Source organism: Diachasmimorpha longicaudata, chromosome 15 (assembly GCF_034640455.1).
Source record: "Diachasmimorpha longicaudata isolate KC_UGA_2023 chromosome 15, iyDiaLong2, whole genome shotgun sequence".
Lineage (NCBI taxonomy): Eukaryota > Metazoa > Arthropoda > Insecta > Hymenoptera > Braconidae > Diachasmimorpha > Diachasmimorpha longicaudata.
The window spans coordinates 4875733-4894051 of record NC_087239.1 but is presented as its reverse complement, the minus strand read 5'-3'; the positions used below and the strand labels follow the sequence as shown (position 1 = coordinate 4894051).

The window sequence follows — 18319 nt, the reverse complement described above, 5'->3', positions numbered from 1 at the left end:
AGTCAGGATGTCACGCGACGATGAAGTCGATTCTGAGCGACGCGGGCTCGAGGAGAAAAAATTTTTTTTGTCGAGACGACAAAATGAAATGAATTTGAGGTAAAAATTAGACCTCCAGGGGGTGAAACGGGGGACGAAGGGTAGTTTTATCGGAACCATTAGCTTTCCATCTTTGGCCCTCTATAGGTCCAATTTTTATTCAAAATTTATGTTCGCGAATAATTTGGAATTTCTTTTTTGAAGATTAGAAGAGGAAAATTGTAAAACTACCCTTCGTCCCTCGTTCCACCCCCTGGAGGTCTGATTTTTTCCTAAAATTTCTTTTCGTGGGGATTTTGGAATGATGATATCACTCGGTCGTGATGTTCCCCAGGCCCTCTACGAAAAACTCTTTTAAACCAATCCCTACGTCTTAACTTTTCCATGAAAAAAACGTTACACCCTCGGAGGAGAAAATAAATCTACCACCGTCAATCCCATCATTCTCCTCCCTCTCGCTAACTCTATTAGGTACTTTCGTTTACTGAGTGAGACACGTCTGGACTGCGATGTGCCTTTGGCAAATCGGAGGGACGATAGAGCAGCGAGATCTGGTGGAGCGAGTGAAGCAAAAAAAAACCCGGAGAAAACACGCAAACGGAGGAAAAAAAAAATCTAAGAAATGGGGGTTGGTTGAAAGCCTGCACGCCTCAATTGTGCAATTCTGGAAGTTTGTGGAGGAAATAAACATCGGTCTGTTTTCTTCCTTTGATTTGTTGGAAACGATGTTAATGTTTTTCTACAACAAGACAAGAAAAAATTTTTTTCTGCCAAATATCCATTTACTTCAGAAAAGTATTTATTTTTTCAACCCTTCACTCCTAAAATCTAGTAATTCCCTCATAATTCAGCGTCACTTATATTGTTCTAAAACAGTATCATGTTAATTACAATGTTAAGTAAACTCCTGCAATAATTACGAGCATTAATTAATTCATGAAAATTATTTCCTCAAGAAAATCAGAACTTTAGAGAAAAAAAATAATTATCAATGGAATTCATACAAAATCCTCATCCTCCAGAGTAATATAATGATCATAATTTGAACCCAAGTCGACCCTTATCGAGTAATTAAACCAAAGAAATACAATTTCTAAAAAATAAATATTTCTCTCAAGTAAATCGATATTTAACAAAAATAATTTTTGTTCTCCGCCCACAAGTGAGAGACAGAAAAGACTATTCCCAAAAAAACCACGTTAAATTCCCTAAAAATTACAAAACTCCCCGGATAAATTTCCTGCGCCACCCCATCCCTCCAGGAACCTGCAGGAAAAACGTATTATTCCCTGACTAGATTTCCCTCCCCGTAGAATTCTTTATTTAAAATTCCCATTAACATCAAAATTTATTCCAGATGGTACGCGCAAACCGGTGCCGAGCAAATGCCAGTATTATCCGGTCCTAGAATGAGATTACTCGGGCCAGTGTTGGCCATGGAGGCAGTGACACTGTCTGACAGTGGTGTATATCAGTGTCTAGCCTCCAATCTCGGTGGTGAGACGAGCGCTGAGCTCAGGTGAGCATCGAGACAGCCCCATTGGTAATCACAGAGCGAAGGGGGGAGGGTTTTAGTCTCAACGTTAATAATAGTCATTTAGATGGGTAGTCAAGGGATGAAGAGCAGTGAAGCTAAATTGCAAACTGCAGTGGGTTTCAATTAAACAACCAATTGAAACTCCAATCACTCGTGTTAATGCAGAATAGATTGAATTTACGGGTGTATTTCATCTCCACGTTATATATAATTGAATTAATGATTTCAGGCTGGTGGTGATGGCGCCTCTTAACGTCGAAGTATCACCCTCACTTCTGAGTGTCCACCTGGGGGGCAATGCTGAGTTCACCTGTGTCGTGGGGACACATTCACAGGCTGGACAGCATTTTATTACTTGGTACAAGGATGGAAGACAATTGCCCGGAGCTGGACGACAATCAGAGACACTTACACTCAATGGAATTGGAAGGGAGGACAGGGGAATGTATCAGTGTATTGTCAGACGTGGGGACGACACTGCTCAGGCTTCGGCGGAACTGCAGCTCGGGGGTGAGAATTTTCGAATGATAAAATCGTTTGTGATGATAACAACAATGATGTGAGCGTAGAAAAAGTTTTATCCATCGAAGATCTAGAAATTGGCAGAAGAAGCGATAATTATTTGCAAATGCATTATGGAAAATTGGCAGAATGGCAATTGATGATTCACACATCCCTTTGAAGCTTTTGAACGAGAATAAAAAAGCCAGAAAAAAAAATTGGTAACAATTCCCCCAATTTGCATGACAATCCACCCCATTTGCGATTCGATCCCTCACCAATTCCCTGCGTATTACCGCCCTCCCATTACGGTAGGTGTCCTCAAACTTGGAAGTACAAGACCATCCCCAAGAGGAGAAAAAAAAACATTGACATGATAAAATTACCCCAGTGCAGGAGTTGATCCAGCATTTCCATAAACGCGGAGAATAATATTTTTCCACTTTTGGTAGTAAAAATGTAGAATTTTGATTTCAACCTCTTTTTTTCTCTCACCGGGAGAAATTGAAACGCGAGGGGAATTCACAATTTACTCTGACATTTAAAATAAAGCCGTATACAGCACTGGGGTTTTCCCACTGACGTAAACTTATCTATATCCTGGCGCAAGTGGTTATATCTGGTTATATCCCCCAGCGAGTTGCACTGCAGTCGAGTGATATTACACTATCCCGGTATGATACGACGCGCGGGATAGAGTGAGAGGGATGGGGGTTGGAGAAAAAAGAGAATACTCGAGTAGTAACGAGCTGCCTCCAACAGCCCCACGACCGCAGATGTTTCTCCGACGAGTTTCCGTGGTTTCTATCCCCTACATTCTCAACTCTAGTTAACTATGACGCGGAGTGTATGCAGTTGTTTCGAATGTTTTACAGAAATATTAAATACGAGAAAGTTTAGACGTTGGGCAAATAAAATTCAAGGAATAGAACAATGAAACGATTCCGTTTTCACCGATTTCAGGGGGTGGATGACGTTAGATCAGGGATGATCAGGATCTCAGATGTTAGTTGGGGCTGACTTTGAAATTTTCCCAAAAATTTTCGTTGAAGACCAAATATTTTTAAATATTCTGATGCGGAAGTGAAATCGCGACCCAATTATCGGAAAAATCGGGCACCATCGTGACCTGATGTCCAGGGGTTTTGTCTCACCCCGTACAGGGCCCCGTGTATCGACTGTTTTTCATTGTTTTCCATTTTTTTTGAATAACAAACTGGGAGAACTCCGGACAGGGATAATTGACACGGTGATTAAAAAAGTAAAAAGCGGAGTGCGCGTAAAAAATTCTCGCAGACGAGTGGGTATCCAAGGGCAACGGTCCACGAACCCAGATAATTAAAAGTGTCGATAGTTCGTCATTAAGATAACGGCGGTAGTACCGAAATAAAAAAATCTTCCCCCTTTCCACGAACCCATAATTTTCCATAATTATTCATAATTTTTTGGAATCGTCAGGGGAAAAATAGTCTTTCAAAAGTATTTTTTAAAAAATTGTCCCTCAGATCCTTCAAAAAATGAAATTTCCAAGGTAGAACTCCTCTTCTCAAGGATTTTTACTTTCCACTCATGTGGATGTCAATAAAAAATTTTAAAAAATGGGACAATCCCCACTCACGAGTCCTTTGACAAGCGCCTTTCACATAGTTCCCACGAAATGCTGTTTAACATTTTAACATTTGAATTTCCATCAACTTTTCCTGACATTTTATGGGTGATATGGAAGCCTGGCTTTCCGAAATGGAAATTAAATGTTTCCTGACCCACTTAAACGTGTCTCTCCGTTCCACTCTCAGTTCATCTCACTTTTTCTATCCACTCTGACGGCACCTCTGCCACACTAGCCACCAGTGCTCGTGTTCTCCCTTTGACGTAAATTCCGTGCATTACCGTCACTGACGAGCTAGACGCTAACTTCATTGTTTCAAAAGGGTCAGGCGCCCTCTCCCCGTGAGCACTGGGAGATGCCTAGATCAGATACGTACGAGGGTGAGTGAAGAAGAGAGGTGGAATGGATGGCTATGTTGTAGTTAAGCTCGAGGGCAAGAAGTCTGATTATGGGGTATTAGCCTGGAGAAAACATGACGAGGGGACATGACCATTCTGTCCTTGACTTCAAAGCTAATCATTTAATCTGCTTTCTTCTGATCATGGGGTTGAGCAACGTCCACGAGAATCTCTGACAGGAAGCATTGAGAGACCTTTCATTTGTTTAACGACGGAATTATTGGTTCACTGCTGAGAACACTGTCTTCGCGTAATTATAAATTAATTTGGCATTTTCGGCCAAAATTTTCCAGATGTTAATTCATTTCAAATTAATTGCATGCAATAATTTGGAATTTTTATTCCATTTTTATCAGATCGCAGGTCTATTATTTAATGTTATTTTTTACTTACTTGTATATATTATTTTACTGTTCTGTAAAAGTCTCATGAGTCATTGTCACCTCTCAACTAAAATAAACCATCACATATTCACTTTTCCTAATTTTTAAAATGTTTAAAAGAATAATTAACAATCAATAATTTCACTTTTTAAATACATCTTGTTAGATTTCTTAATCATCAGAGTAATTTCTTCTAACTTTGGAAATAAAAATGAGGGAACACTAACTCATAATACTTCCATGGAACGATCACGTGATCATTCTCACAAAAAGATGCTCACCGTCTCGAATAAAAAAAATTGTGAAAAAAAAAATAGCAAATTTCCAGCAATTGAAATGAAACTTATTAATTGCGGAATTATACTCACGAGAGCGGAGAAGCACCTTGCCCAACGGAAATGCAAAAATTTTACCTCTGAACAGGACGCCGGGGGCCAGTTATTACTCTTGGTAGTCCAACGCTTCACTGTTACTCCTGCTTCTCACTCGGTCCACTTTCCCGTCTTCACGGGAATGAAATCGACACTTTTAATTACTAAATGTTCCCACTACGTCCTAGCAATGCTTTTTCTCTTGTCACCTTGCTCTCGGTGTTACCTATCCACGACAAATTGCAAAAAACAAGGAGGAAAATGGGGAGAACGAGAAGTCCCATTTCACAGCGTCACTCTCACTCGCCGCCATTGTTTTGCACACCGCACTACTTCGCGCTTTTTTCTCGCCCTCGCATTACGTTTCACGTATTTCTCCACGAGAGGTCACGTCTGGGAATTGAAATTTGACTCCCCAAAGAGGAATAGGGGGGGATCGTCAGTCCGAACGTGTCCTAATGGTCTCAGAGTGTGTGATGGTATTTACTTTACGTTACAATTATTGTTCAATTACATTTTGGCATAAATATATATTTTCCGCGAGGAAAACTGAGAAGTACATGATGGGGGGCCACCCCAACTTGTAATAACCCTCGTCAATCTAATTATTCCCTTTTCCAGATGCACCACCGATCATAATGTACTCCTTCATCGAGCAGACTCTCCAGCCAGGGCCAGCTGTGTCCTTGAAGTGCTCAGCAGCGGGGAATCCAACACCTCAGATAAGCTGGGCCCTCGATGGATTTCCTTTACCCACAATAACCAGGTAAAATATATCGATACATACACACCATATATGGTGTATCGTATATTACATATTGCATGGTATACATTATGTATCAGTGCATGAATCGGGCAAAGGCTGCTTCAGAAAATTTTACTCCTGAATTTTTAAGAGGGAAATTTCTCCCCGTCTAGATCACAACTACAAATGGTCCTTGTAGTCCTCCCACTCCAACCTCAATTTCAATTTTGTTTCCATCGATTTCACGGCGAAAGCGGCCACAAGAAAGCGAATATTTATTGCCAGTTCTCGTTTAGCTCCGAGGACGGTTAGCTGTAAACCTCCAGGCTCACGTATACCTGTAGTTTCTCCACGAGCATACATGCTTAGACGAGAGTATTCCTGGTTGCATATGCGCAGACTGTTTCGTTACTCGCTTCAAACGACCCATTCACCAACCGGTACGAAAAACAAAAAAAAAATACTGAAAAAAAATTCGTCCAATTGCACCTTTCGCTGCACCCCTCGACGTTCTCCAACAAATATCTCCCCCTATTTGTTCTCCCATTTTTTCCCCATTGTCTTTGGCAGTATCGGGGTAGCGAGGGTAGGAGGAAACCGGGTTGCAGGGTTGGGAGTGAGTGCTGCGAATAAATTTCCCGCAGAATGCCTCCTCCCGGGTGTGTACCAAACTAGAAAGTGCACCGGGGTTTTTTTTATATTTTGCTGTCGTACGCAGGAGGCGAAGAAAAATAACCGGATAAATTTATTGGCCTATGGTAATTAAATGGAATTTTTCTAGATTCGTTATCGGCCAGTATGTCACTGTCCATGGAGATGTGATATCACATGTGAACATCAGTCAGGTGATGGTGGAGGACGGAGGAGAGTACTCGTGTACTGTGGAAAATAGGGCAGGGAAAGTCACACATGCAGCAAGACTCAACGTTTATGGTAACATTGATCAGAATAATGGACAATTTTTTTTGTTAAGAGACTATTTGAGAATATTTGTCGGCCCAGGGAAAGTCGTTGAGAGATTTTGGGTGGGCAATATTGTTTTTCAATTAAATTTTCCGGCGATGGAACTTATTTTCATCCAGCCAATTTTATTTCATGATCAGTGATGCGCTTACTCAAAGAGTACATAATTGAGTCTGTAATTGTTTGAAATACGTATTTGCACTTACCCTTCTCGTTCTGTTCGTTAAAAGAGCAAATTCAATTTAATCAAATGGACTATTTGGATGGCAGTCATTTACATTTTAAAATAAATTCTCTATTTACGTACTGGATTAATTCGGTGAATGGAGTATTATATCACTAAATTATATTGCTGTTATCTCACGTGAAAAAATATCTATTTGGATTTTTTTTTGAAAATCTGCTTCCCTCCCTACAGGTCTCCCCTACATCCGGATAATTCCCAAGGTAGCAGCAGTAGCAGGTGAGACCCTTCGTCTCAAGTGTCCAGTAGCGGGTTATCCAATAGAAGAAATTAAATGGGAGCGGGGAGGTCGCGAGTTACCAGACAATCTCCGCCAGAAGGTTATGCCAGATGGTACCCTGATGGTCTCCAGCGTTCAGAAGGAGACGGACACAGGCAGTTACACCTGCTGGGCGAGAAATAAACAGGGCCACAGTGCCAGACGCTCCGGCGACGTGACAGTCATAGGTAAGAATTTTTTTTCATTCACCTCTTCACTTTCATAGTCTGATGCAGGTGGACCCAACCCCGAGGACCGTGAATTCAACCGGCCGAAGACAATTGACCAACTCAAGATCAATTTCAGGAAGAGGCCAAAGCTCTTCGCCATCAATTAGGGCCTCTCTCTATTTCATTTATTTAATTACAGTTCCCCCAAAAATTAGCCCGTTCACCGCTGATCGGGATCTCCATCTCGGTGAACGAACAAGCCTCACTTGTTCGGTGACACGTGGCGATCAGCCAATAAGAATCATCTGGCTCAAGGATGGACGAGCAATGGGGCCGTCAGAGCGTGTCTCTATCACCAATGTCGATCAGTATAATAGCATACTGATGATTGAAAGTTTATCTCCAGATCACAATGGCAATTACTCGTGTGTTGCCTCAAATCCAGCGGCCGAGGTATCACACACCCAGCAACTAGTGGTTCATGGTAATCCTCCAACATCTAGGCCCGCAAAAAAAAAGAAATGACGAAATGATAATTTTTTTTCAAAATGCCCATGGTATAGACCACTGACCGCCCACAAAATTTTTTTTTCCATACATGTCTATTGTAAGTGGGTGCGTGTGCTTGTTTTTTGCGCCTCGTTATTTACTTATTACCTTCGATGACAAAAATAAGGAAAAGGAAAATACTGGGATTTTCTTTTCACCGATGCCACTTGTCAAATTATTTTGTCTCATCTTTCAAGTCTATTTTATTCTTCGTTTCGTTTGAGAAAAAATATACATTTGAATTTTTCCATTTTTATGCATGCCTCGAATTTTCCCATGATTATCAGCATTCGTTGAATTTCAACAGTTTGATGAGTGGCACAGAGATGTCGGACGGTTTTAGATGTAGAGTTTCGTCGTTCGTCCGAACTCTGTAACATCGGTTTCATTAATATCTTTGCATGACACCTGTATCCCAAACTGTTATCCGTTACCTGAATCATCCTCGATACGTTAATGTGACTCGATCGAAACAGCCCCAGGTGTTGAAGGCTGTGAAACATAATTGCGATCAATATAATGGTGGGAAATTTTACGATTGGTGATAAGGAATTTTATTGCTGTTGAATTAGAATGGGTTCGATCAATATTCATTCGGAACGGTCCATGGTCTTTATTCTGACGTATCCCAGGAGTGATAACTCGCGAGATAACGTTGACGATCGCGATAATGAACGCATAACTACGACATTTCAAAACCGAATAGAATTTTTTTATCTTTCACTTTCAGAATAGAAAATTTATTTTCGTCATTAAGTAGAAACATTATGATAAGAGAATTTTAGCTGGTTTTCCGATAATTAAAATTCCCTCACCATGATTGAACACTTTTCCCCATTTTCCTCAATTGAAATTGCTATTATTTGTCTCATGATCATCAAAAAAAAGGAAAATCAGATTAATTGATTCGGTTGGAGTTCACCTACTTCTGAAGATTAAAAAAATTCCTGAAAATTCTGATAAACCTCAGCCTTATCACCGAGTCGATCGAGTCGCCTTGATTCTCTCTCCCTCCATCCTCTGCGTCACCTCGAGCCGCAAACATTGTCCCGCAAAATTAGAAAAGAATCGAGGGTTAGCATGCACCAGATTCTCTTCACATCGTAATAGAAATTCTCGCACCCTGTATGAGAAAGCAATTCCATCACTGTTGACATTGTCGAGACAGCGTTGGGGCTCGAGGTGCCATCGAATGCGATTAAATCTGCACGCTCTTGCGTCGAGTGAACTTGTCTACCATTATTCTGTTTGACCGTGATATATTTTTATGTTCTAATAATTCACTAAATTTTGATTTTTCAAAAATACCAAAAACTACAGTGGTTATGTGGGCGGCAGGAGGTATTTCCATTTGGCGGGCCAATACTCTATCTCGCTCTTTCTGTCTCTCTATATAAATTGCAACACTTACTGCCTCTATTGTACATACGTATTACAATACCATATACATATTATATATATTTTTATTATAAGTACATGTACGTACTACTACTGTCTCATACTTGCATATTACCTAAGTATTATCATTATCATATACATAAATATTTTATCACATAAGGAAGCTACAGAAGATGTTACTGTATATATATCGATTTATGACATGTGACACCATACATCTCTATATATGCAAAGCGAAAAAAAACCTGGTACGAGAGTCAATGGAACTGTTGTCAACAATATTTTCGTATTTATTTTGAGGACATCCAAGTTATATTTGGAAATTTTATCATTTTATTTAGTTATTGCAAAAATCTGTCTTCGGAGGACAATCAAGGATCGAAAAATTTTGAGGAGAACAAAATTCCAAGTCTGATCCAACTCGGTCTCGCATCCCTTGCAGTGATGCCAGCCCATTGGGTCGAACGTAGAAAGCTAGAGGAATTTCTATTCCCCTGCTACTAGACAAATTCTATTTTAGTTTATTTTTTATGTTACATTTGGAGACATTTTTCAATTTTAACAAATCAAAGTGCCGTCGTCAATTGTCAGTTAAGTTTAAAATGAAAAATAATGGAATGATGATCTTGGATATTCTTAAATGCCAAAGAACCTGATGAATTGACAAGATTTTTTTTTGCTACATCTTTTTCTCACTCTCACGTATGGTTCTTTCTTCTCTCTTGACCTTTTCCAGTACCCCCTATAATTGAGCCATTTACCTTCCAAGAGGGACTTTCCGAGGGGATGAGGACGCGCACGGTGTGCGGGGTCGCGGCGGGTGATCCACCCCTAACAATATCCTGGCTAAAAGACGGCCACACGCCCTTCCTATTGTCCCAAAAATCAGCAACCGATACTAATATATCCCAATTGGATGCTTACTCAAGCCTACTGAGCATATCAATCCTAGCCGCTGAACACTCTGGTGACTATACCTGCGTCGCCGCGAACCCCGCCGCCGAGGTCAGGTACACGGCCAAGCTTCAGGTAAAAGGTAATTTGCTGAGAATATCGGCGCCACCCAATATAACAAAAATTGACAACCCCACTGATCCCGAGGGTGACAGAATAGAAATTCCATTGAAAAAAAATTTATTTAGTTCTGGATCAATTGGATAAATTGAGAATCAATGCTTTTTTCAAGTCAATGGACATTTTAAAAAAATAACTATTTTTTTATGCGTAAAAACAAAATGAAGAGCACCATTTTTCACGACAATATTTATTCCTGTCGACCCTCTTTTTCGGTCTGAGGGAGTGAGAATTCATACCTCGGGATCGGAAATCCCATCTCCCCCAGAAAAAATAAATAAAGAAAAGGAATTTTCTCGATATTCCCACCCTCTATCTCTCTCTCACCCCCACCGCCCTCTTCTCGATTTTTACGACTTCTCGTATTGTCTCCAAACTCTCGCTAGGACCGAAAAACCATTCGTTTTTATTAAGGATAAAAAAAAATCCAAGTGAAATTTCTATCACAACAGTATTCCATCGATGCTCCTAGCGAGAGCAATCCCTCACCTCGATAATTCATAAAACCCATTTGAGATTCCCGTTGATAGTCCCATTAATTCCAAAAAAAAATACCCTCATAAAACACAGTGTGTATTACATTTACGTTGCTTTGGCTCTCTGGGAATGCGTCGGTATCTCGTGGACCCCCGAGGTTTGCTTGACTTGACCGAAAGAAAAAAAAATTATTCTAAAGACTCAAAGGTAAATCAGTTGCACCTTCCTTTAATTTATCCATCAGAGAATCTATCAGACCAATGAAAATTTCAATATCCAATCAATAACCAATTTTAAAAAACAGTAATCTTTTTACCTGATGCGTGCGTGTGTGTGGTAACAATGACGATTTTTTATGCATGAAGAGAATAACTTCTACATAATTGTTTTTACATCACAATAATAATTAAATAGTTGCTGTGCTGATGAAAAAAATAATTCCTCCAAAATTATTGAAAGCAACAATCTGAAGAATTTAAAGTGAATTTTACTTGTCAAAAAAATACTCATTAAATTAATTCAACAAATACGATTGGCGGAATTATTTTTTTTCTCAGGGTGCACGCCTCGTAGATGGTGCATATAAATGTAGATAAATTTTGTCTGCCACTGGCTGTAATCCACCGTACACTCTGGACGGGGGCGGCTGCTTCTGAATGGCCAATTTTTTAGCATGAAAATTTTTTCGAATCTCACCTTCAGTAGATTTTTTTCAAATAAATTTTTTGCACGTTTCTCTCATTCTCTCTATTTTTAATATCTACGTGTTTTTTATTCCACTTAAAAATTAAAATCCTTCCTCAAAGGCGCGGACAAATACGTGCGATGTACATAGATTAATAATTTTATTGACCGCTGAGAGTTGATCGTGCACATTGTAATGAGTAATGAGCAGCAAAGTAGATTTAAAAATTTTATTTTAAAATGAATGAAACACACACAGCCAGGCTTTGTCCGCGCTTTAGTTAATAATAGGGCTAGTAGTACGTATATAATGATTTAATTTGTTACTATCTATTCATTGTTAACCGGACTAGACGTTTAGAAGCGAAGTAATATATTATTGGCTTTATATATGTTACATTGATTTGATTTATTTGTCATTCGCCGATGGGCCATTTACCTGCCATAACTCACTTGATTTATTATTTATCATGATATATATATTTACCCTATTTGAATTGCCTATCACGCGTGTATTCGGCTCGTTTCACGCCAAGTAAATTTTATATGCGAGAGTAAATCATACTATTTATTACATATTACTCACTATTATATCACCTTGCGTCTTCGAACGTGACGCTGTCTTTTAATTTTCATACCTCTGATTTTTTGGTTTTATTTTTTTATTTTATTTAACGTAAAACGTTGAATATATACCCCACCTATCACAGTATTATCGCTTGTGCAGCGTTTTTCATCACAACCGTAAAAGTAGAAAACCCGAAAGAAAATATATAAACGAAACAAACCCGATGAAAGTACGCTCTCGAGACCTCAACATGGGACGTCAGTAGCAACGATGAGTTCATCGAACTTCAAGTATATGTGTATCGATACTTTTTAGCCGCTAGACACGGCGAGCTTTTTTTTTTTTATTTTTTTTTCTACTCCCCCGGGGGAGTGGGAGATTTTCTCCGCTGAAGACGTCCCGTGTGAGATTCGATAGCGACCCCAATCTGCCATTCTTATCCAATCACAAATGGGAAAAAAAAAAGTAAATTTATACCACAAATTCATCCATCCAGCTCATCCCCCCATTCATTTCTCCCGTTCTTTCTACCCAAGTCAATTTAATTAAGCGGATTGTGAACTCGTCATAGGGCGCTACAAGATTGAATAATAAATGAAAAATTAATCGAGATTTCGCTTGCGCTCGCGAGAGCGAAGGAATAGTAATGATAGTAAAATGGGAATTTAAATCGGAAATGGGGAGAATATTTTGTTTTTTATTTTTCTAAATATTTTTATCGTTACCGCTTCTGAATAACGTCAGTCGTTCGTCCGTGCGAGTTAACGATGTTCTTTTAGCAAAGAGAATCTTTTACTTTTATTTTTGTTCGTTCGGTTCATTGATATTTCAGATGGAGAATATTTCGGGTGGAACTAAAGGGATGGTTAATTCTCCGTTTTCAGTGCCTCCCCATTGGCTGGTGGAGCCCATGGACACCAGTGTTGAGAGGAATAGACACGTCTCCCTGCATTGTCAAGCACAAGGAGTACCAACACCTGTCATTGTCTGGAAAAAAGCAATCGGTAATTTTTTTTTATTATAAAAGCTCTGGGGGATGAAATAATTTCACTGAATTCGGGGGTAAGTGGGTTTGTACTATGTTGAGTGCAAAATGAATATGTTAGTAGAACATATGGACCAATTTGTGCTTCAAAATTTTGAGGTAAAGCGAATTGCGAAGGGAAGAGCTTTCAAAAATTTATAAAAAATAGTAGAAATTACTCTGCATGATCATATGTTTCCATGAATTTCGATGTTTCTATTGCCCTGTTTCAAATGATTCGTGACAACAATAAAACCCAACGTGCAACACAAATAGGAGGTAAATCTGGCGAGTACGAGGAGCTGCGCGAAAGTTCTTACACAAAACTTTTGAATAACGGCACCCTGGTCCTTCAGCACGTTAAGGAAGACAGAGAGGGCTACTACCTGTGTCAAGCGAGCAATGGCATTGGCACTGGCATGGGCAAAGTGGTCCAACTCCGTGTCAACTGTGAGTAAGATCAAAAACATCGTAAGAAGTGAGGTAAAATTTTGAAAACTTTTTAACTCTCAAAAACTTTAAGCCTCACCATATTTTGCTGCTCCATCAAGACTTGTCACTGTTAAGAAGGGCGACATGGCGACGCTGCACTGCGAAGTTCATGGCGATAAGCCTGTCACCGTTTCTTGGCTAAAGGGTGGGAAAATTGAATTGAATCCATCCACAAATTATCGGTGAGTATTGAATTTAGAAAGGACGTTTCAATAAGGTGATGACGAGGGTAGATAAGTGGATGCTACGTTCACCGAAGTTTTGGGGACATATCGAGGAAGTTACGGGGAATGACAGAATTTCTCTCACTGTCATCTATAGAGACTATAAAATATTCTGGGAATCGGGACGATGAAAGCCCAGAACTTTTTCAATTTACCCTAACATTTCTCGATTTCCTGCAAAATTTCCGGAGAGTTGGATCCAAATTTTCATGAATCAGAAACAATTTCTTAAACCCTCACAAAATTTCTCACGAAAAATCCCCAGTGTGACAACAAAAACGGAAGTGACACCCGACGGTGTGGAGGCGCAGTTACAAATATCCTCAGCGGAAGCATCCGACAGCGGAGCATACTTCTGCCAAGCGAGCAATCTCTACGGAAGAGATCAACAGTTGGTTCAATTGCTCGTCCAAGGTACACCTCCAAAATCTCCATCTTCTTGAATTTACGTGCACCAAACTGTTGACCCTAATCCCCGTTTCGCCCTCTTTCCACCTCCACCAGAGCCGCCGCAGCCGCCTCACGCCCTGGAGACAGCAATGATAGCCCCCAGGAGTATAAACGTCAAATGGCAGCACCGCGCCCAGGACACCCGCGAAGTAACCAAGTACATTCTTCAGTACAAGGAGGGAGAGAGCGGTATGTGGCAGCAGCAGGAATTAACTGGTCCACCATTGCCATACGCAACTCTGATTGACGATCTGAAGCCAGCGACCAGGTATACAATTCGTATAATTGCTGAAGGCCCGGCCGGTAGATCCTCACCGTCAGCCGAATTGGTCGTTCGTACTGAGCCCCAGAGGCCAGCTGGACCTCCCATAAATATCGCCGCTCGTCCCATTTCTCCGACGGAAATACTCGTCACGTGGTCGCCACCCCTCGCCGAATTACGACACGGGGATATTCAGGGATTCAACGTTGGATTTAAAGAGACCAGGTTGGTGATTTTTTAAATAACGATACGTCAAAGACATTCAGCAATTTAATATTAAATAATCATGAGTTTCCACATTAATCATTTCGTAATTTAAAAATAATATTCGTCTTCGATATTGATACTCTACACAACAAATATTTGAGTTACAGCGGTGGAAATCCGTCGTTCAACTTCACTTCGGTATCTGGGGATGGCGAGGAGGGCGGGGGTGAACTCCGTCTCACGGGGCTGAGACCATATACCAGATACACAATTGTTGTTCAAGCATACAACCAGGTCGGCTCAGGACCACAATCCGAACAACTACCTACGCAAACATCGGAAGGCGGTGAGTGAATTTGTTTGATTTTATTATGTGTTTGCACAGTGAAAAATATTTCACTTGCTCTCGGGGTGTTCGTCCTCCTCTGGAGGAGATAACGTTTGCGAAGATGTTGGAGATATGATAGGAACAGTTGTGTGTTTACTGGAGGAGAAATAACAATTGGTAATGGGAAACTCCAGGGACAATTTTTTGCAGTGAAAAAAATACGATATCCAATGGAGCGTTTCGTTTTTCAGTGCCGAGCAAAGCTCCCGACGACGTTCGTTGTGCCGCACTGACGTCTCAATCACTACAAATTTCATGGAAACAACCACCAGCTGCTTTCGCCAACGGGAATATACAGGGTTACAAATTGACTTATGAACCAGTTATGCCCGACTCCTGGAGTAGTATCGATGAGATGGAGGTGAGGAAAACGGGGAGCATGACCATGATCCTTGCGGGACTTCGAAAGTACACCAACTACAGTGTTCAGGTTCTCGCTTACACTCGTGTTGGCGATGGTGTGCCCTCCAGGTCCATGTACTGTCGCACTAAGGAAGATGGTGAGTCGATGCTTAATTGAGAAGAAATTTCTACTTCCATGTTGGATAATCTAAATGGAAAATTAAATTGATTCAGTGCCAGGCAGCCCAGCGGATATTAAAGTTGTTGTCAGCTCACCCCAGGCACTTTTTATCTCCTGGCTCCCACCACTGGAACCTAATGGCGAAATTAACAAATACAATTTGTACTCCAGGTATTTTTTGCTGTTATTTTCTCGACGATATTGTGGAATGAAAGTCTTGCAGAATTTTTTTATGTGAAACTTACGATGGCGGGGTAGGTCGGGGGGGTAAATGAGATAAACGAGGGTACGCAACGAATTCAGGCGACTCTTATCCTATATTTTTACTCCGATATATTTCATTCGCATTTATATCCAATACCAAAAAAATCATAATCCCCTAATTATCTCCCTCAAACTGAAATCCCAGAATAATGGACGGCCGCGAGGAATTGAACCACGGAAAGAGAGTTCTCGCTTCCACAAACACCTTCTTCGAAGTGACGGGACTCCAGCAGCACGTGGAGTACCAATTTTGGGTGACAGCTAGCACACGCGTCGGCGAGGGCCAGAGCTCGACAGTGGCTGCTGCAATGCCGAAGAACCACGTGACCGCAAAAATAACGTCCTTCGGGGGTAACATCGTAAAGCCATGGCGTGGATCTGTCACGATGTCCTGTCACGCAGTGGGAGATCCCACCAGGGAGTGGTTCAAGGGCCTCTCCGAGCAAGTGCATTCAGACAGCAGTAGAAATATTCAAATTCTGCAGACCGGAGAGCTTGTGCTGTCCAATATTCAGTTGCAGGACAGTGGAAATTACACATGTCAAGTGGAAAATTCACTGGGGAGTGATAGACTCCATTACAGTCTCATTGTCCAAGGTAAATTGAGCGTTCCGTCAAGTCCATTTGTAATTACATTTTTTTTCAATTAAAAAAGAAATATTTTTCGCTCTGTATCTGACATGTTGAATTGTTGAAACACGGCACATCACATCGGCAATTCAATAACAATTAATTAATTATACGCTGATAATTGATAATGATTAATATTGAATTTTAAATCTGCTATAATGTAATTAATACTCCAGCGGACTTCGAAAGCTGATAATATTTCTCCCCGGCCTTTACTCCACTCACTTAACGTCCAATAATTGTCTCCTCAGTGCCACCGAGTGCTCCAGTCCTCTACGTCACCAGCTCCACTGCGACGAGTGTCCTCCTCCACTGGAAAGCTGGATACAACGGTGGCTCTCCCACCACGGGCTACACTCTGCATTATCGAACGACGCACGGGAATCTAGATGAACTCCAGTTGCCCCGACGATCCACCAATCACGAGTTGAAGGTACACATAGACCCTCCTGAGCCACTCATCCCCACAGAATTTTTATTTCTTCATCAAGGGATTTTTTTAAATAGGTCCTTCCCTTCCTCATCAATTTGTTCTATTTCATTTTATTTATTCAATCGAAATGATTGTTTAACAGGGCCTCCTCTGCGGCAACATGTACCACTTATACCTGACCTCACACAACAAAATTGGAAGCAGTGCAGCATCTCCAGTGCTCTCAGTCCGAACGCAGGGACAACCACCTGGTATTCCACCTGCTGCTGCATTTCTTTCTCCAAACTCCACTACCCTAGCTTTGCGCCTGTCCACGTGGCCAGACAATGGCTGTCCCATTCAGTATTTCGTCATTCAGTATCGCCCTATGGACGAATTTCACTGGACTCTTGTCTCTAATAATGTTGCGCCGCAGAAGAGATTCTTGGTTACCAATCTGTCACCTAGCACTGTCTATCAGCTGAAGGTGGAGGCCTACAACGTCGCGGGGAGCAATCAGGCAGAGTTCAGCTTCGTCACGCTGACGAAGGATGGGGGTAAGTCTTTGAAATGATTTAACAATTTTGTTCCCTAGAAAAAAAAATCAACGAGCTAATTTGTCTTAATGAAACCTGAATACGTCTGCATTTATCATGTTATTGTGTAGATGCACCCCCACCAGAGTTGACGGATCGCGGCTCGGCGTCGGCGTTGCCCTTTTACGCCGACGTGAAAGTCATGATTCCCATGATAATTTCCACATTCGCTATTTTTGCGGTATTTGCCGGGGTGGCATTGAGATTCAAGAGTAGGCATTTGGGGGACCGCCAGCAGCGGCCGATGAAGGAGACCCAGGAGAATCAGCAGAACGCCGAGACGCAGAGGGAGCGGTACTACGCGACGATTCACAAGGTCGCTCTTCAGCAGGCTGCCAACGCCGGGGGGCCCGACAAGATTCCAGGTGAAAAGTTCTTTTGAAATTAGATTAATCATTAGGATGGATTAACCCGGAGCCTTTGATTTGCAATTGTCGTGGTAATGGACCGACTAATCTGACGAATAAATTCCGACGAGATTTGAAAGGTAGGCAATTGCCACTGTTGGGTTACAGAGACGGCGGAGGACATCTCTCCGTACGCTACGTTCCAGCTTTCGGAGGGGGGAGGGGGAAGCCTGGCAGGGCTGGGAGGATTGGGAGGACTTGGAGGTGCGGCCGAAGCGTCAGCGGCGGGTCTCCATCCCAACAACACTCTCCTGCACAGCTTCATGTACCACGAGCATGCGATGACGGAGGGGTGCGCGAGTCCACCGCCAGCGGTGACGGTACGTTCATAATCGTATGCCAACCGTGAGAAAATATATCAAAAACTGTTGTAAATGATCTCGAGCGTTGCGCTGGGGAAATTTCCGAATTTTCCATTAATTTATGCATAAAATTCAATTACCCTAAGCCATCCTCGATTAATATGCTCGA

At 41.4% G+C, this 18319-nt stretch overlaps 1 protein-coding gene across 6 annotated transcripts in view; it reads left to right on the top strand.

The window, feature by feature from the left end:
* Dscam2 (Down syndrome cell adhesion molecule 2) overlaps positions 1-18319 on the top strand; it is a 59564-nt gene that overhangs the window by 39464 nt on the left and 1781 nt on the right. For 3 of the 6 annotated variants that reach the window (XM_064134723.1, XM_064134721.1, XM_064134720.1), the window contains exons 6-24: positions 1397-1558; positions 1806-2086; positions 5460-5604; positions 6365-6516; positions 6965-7237; positions 9903-10202; positions 12854-12973; positions 13270-13443; positions 13517-13667; positions 13975-14123; positions 14214-14646; positions 14796-14974; positions 15208-15516; positions 15593-15710; positions 15949-16400; positions 16685-16866; positions 17009-17402; positions 17513-17806; positions 17957-18168. In XM_064134723.1, coding sequence (XP_063990793.1) covers positions 1397-1558; positions 1806-2086; positions 5460-5604; positions 6365-6516; positions 6965-7237; positions 9903-10202; positions 12854-12973; positions 13270-13443; positions 13517-13667; positions 13975-14123; positions 14214-14646; positions 14796-14974; positions 15208-15516; positions 15593-15710; positions 15949-16400; positions 16685-16866; positions 17009-17402; positions 17513-17806; positions 17957-18168 — 4480 coding nt within the window. Of the gene's footprint in view, positions 1-1396; positions 1559-1805; positions 2087-5459; positions 5605-6364; positions 6517-6964; positions 7238-7418; positions 7704-9902; positions 10203-12853; positions 12974-13269; positions 13444-13516; positions 13668-13974; positions 14124-14213; positions 14647-14795; positions 14975-15207; positions 15517-15592; positions 15711-15948; positions 16401-16684; positions 16867-17008; positions 17403-17512; positions 17807-17956; positions 18169-18319 lie in introns of all 6 variants that reach the window. The other 3 variants (XM_064134724.1, XM_064134722.1, XM_064134725.1) reach the window with 2 other exon arrangements.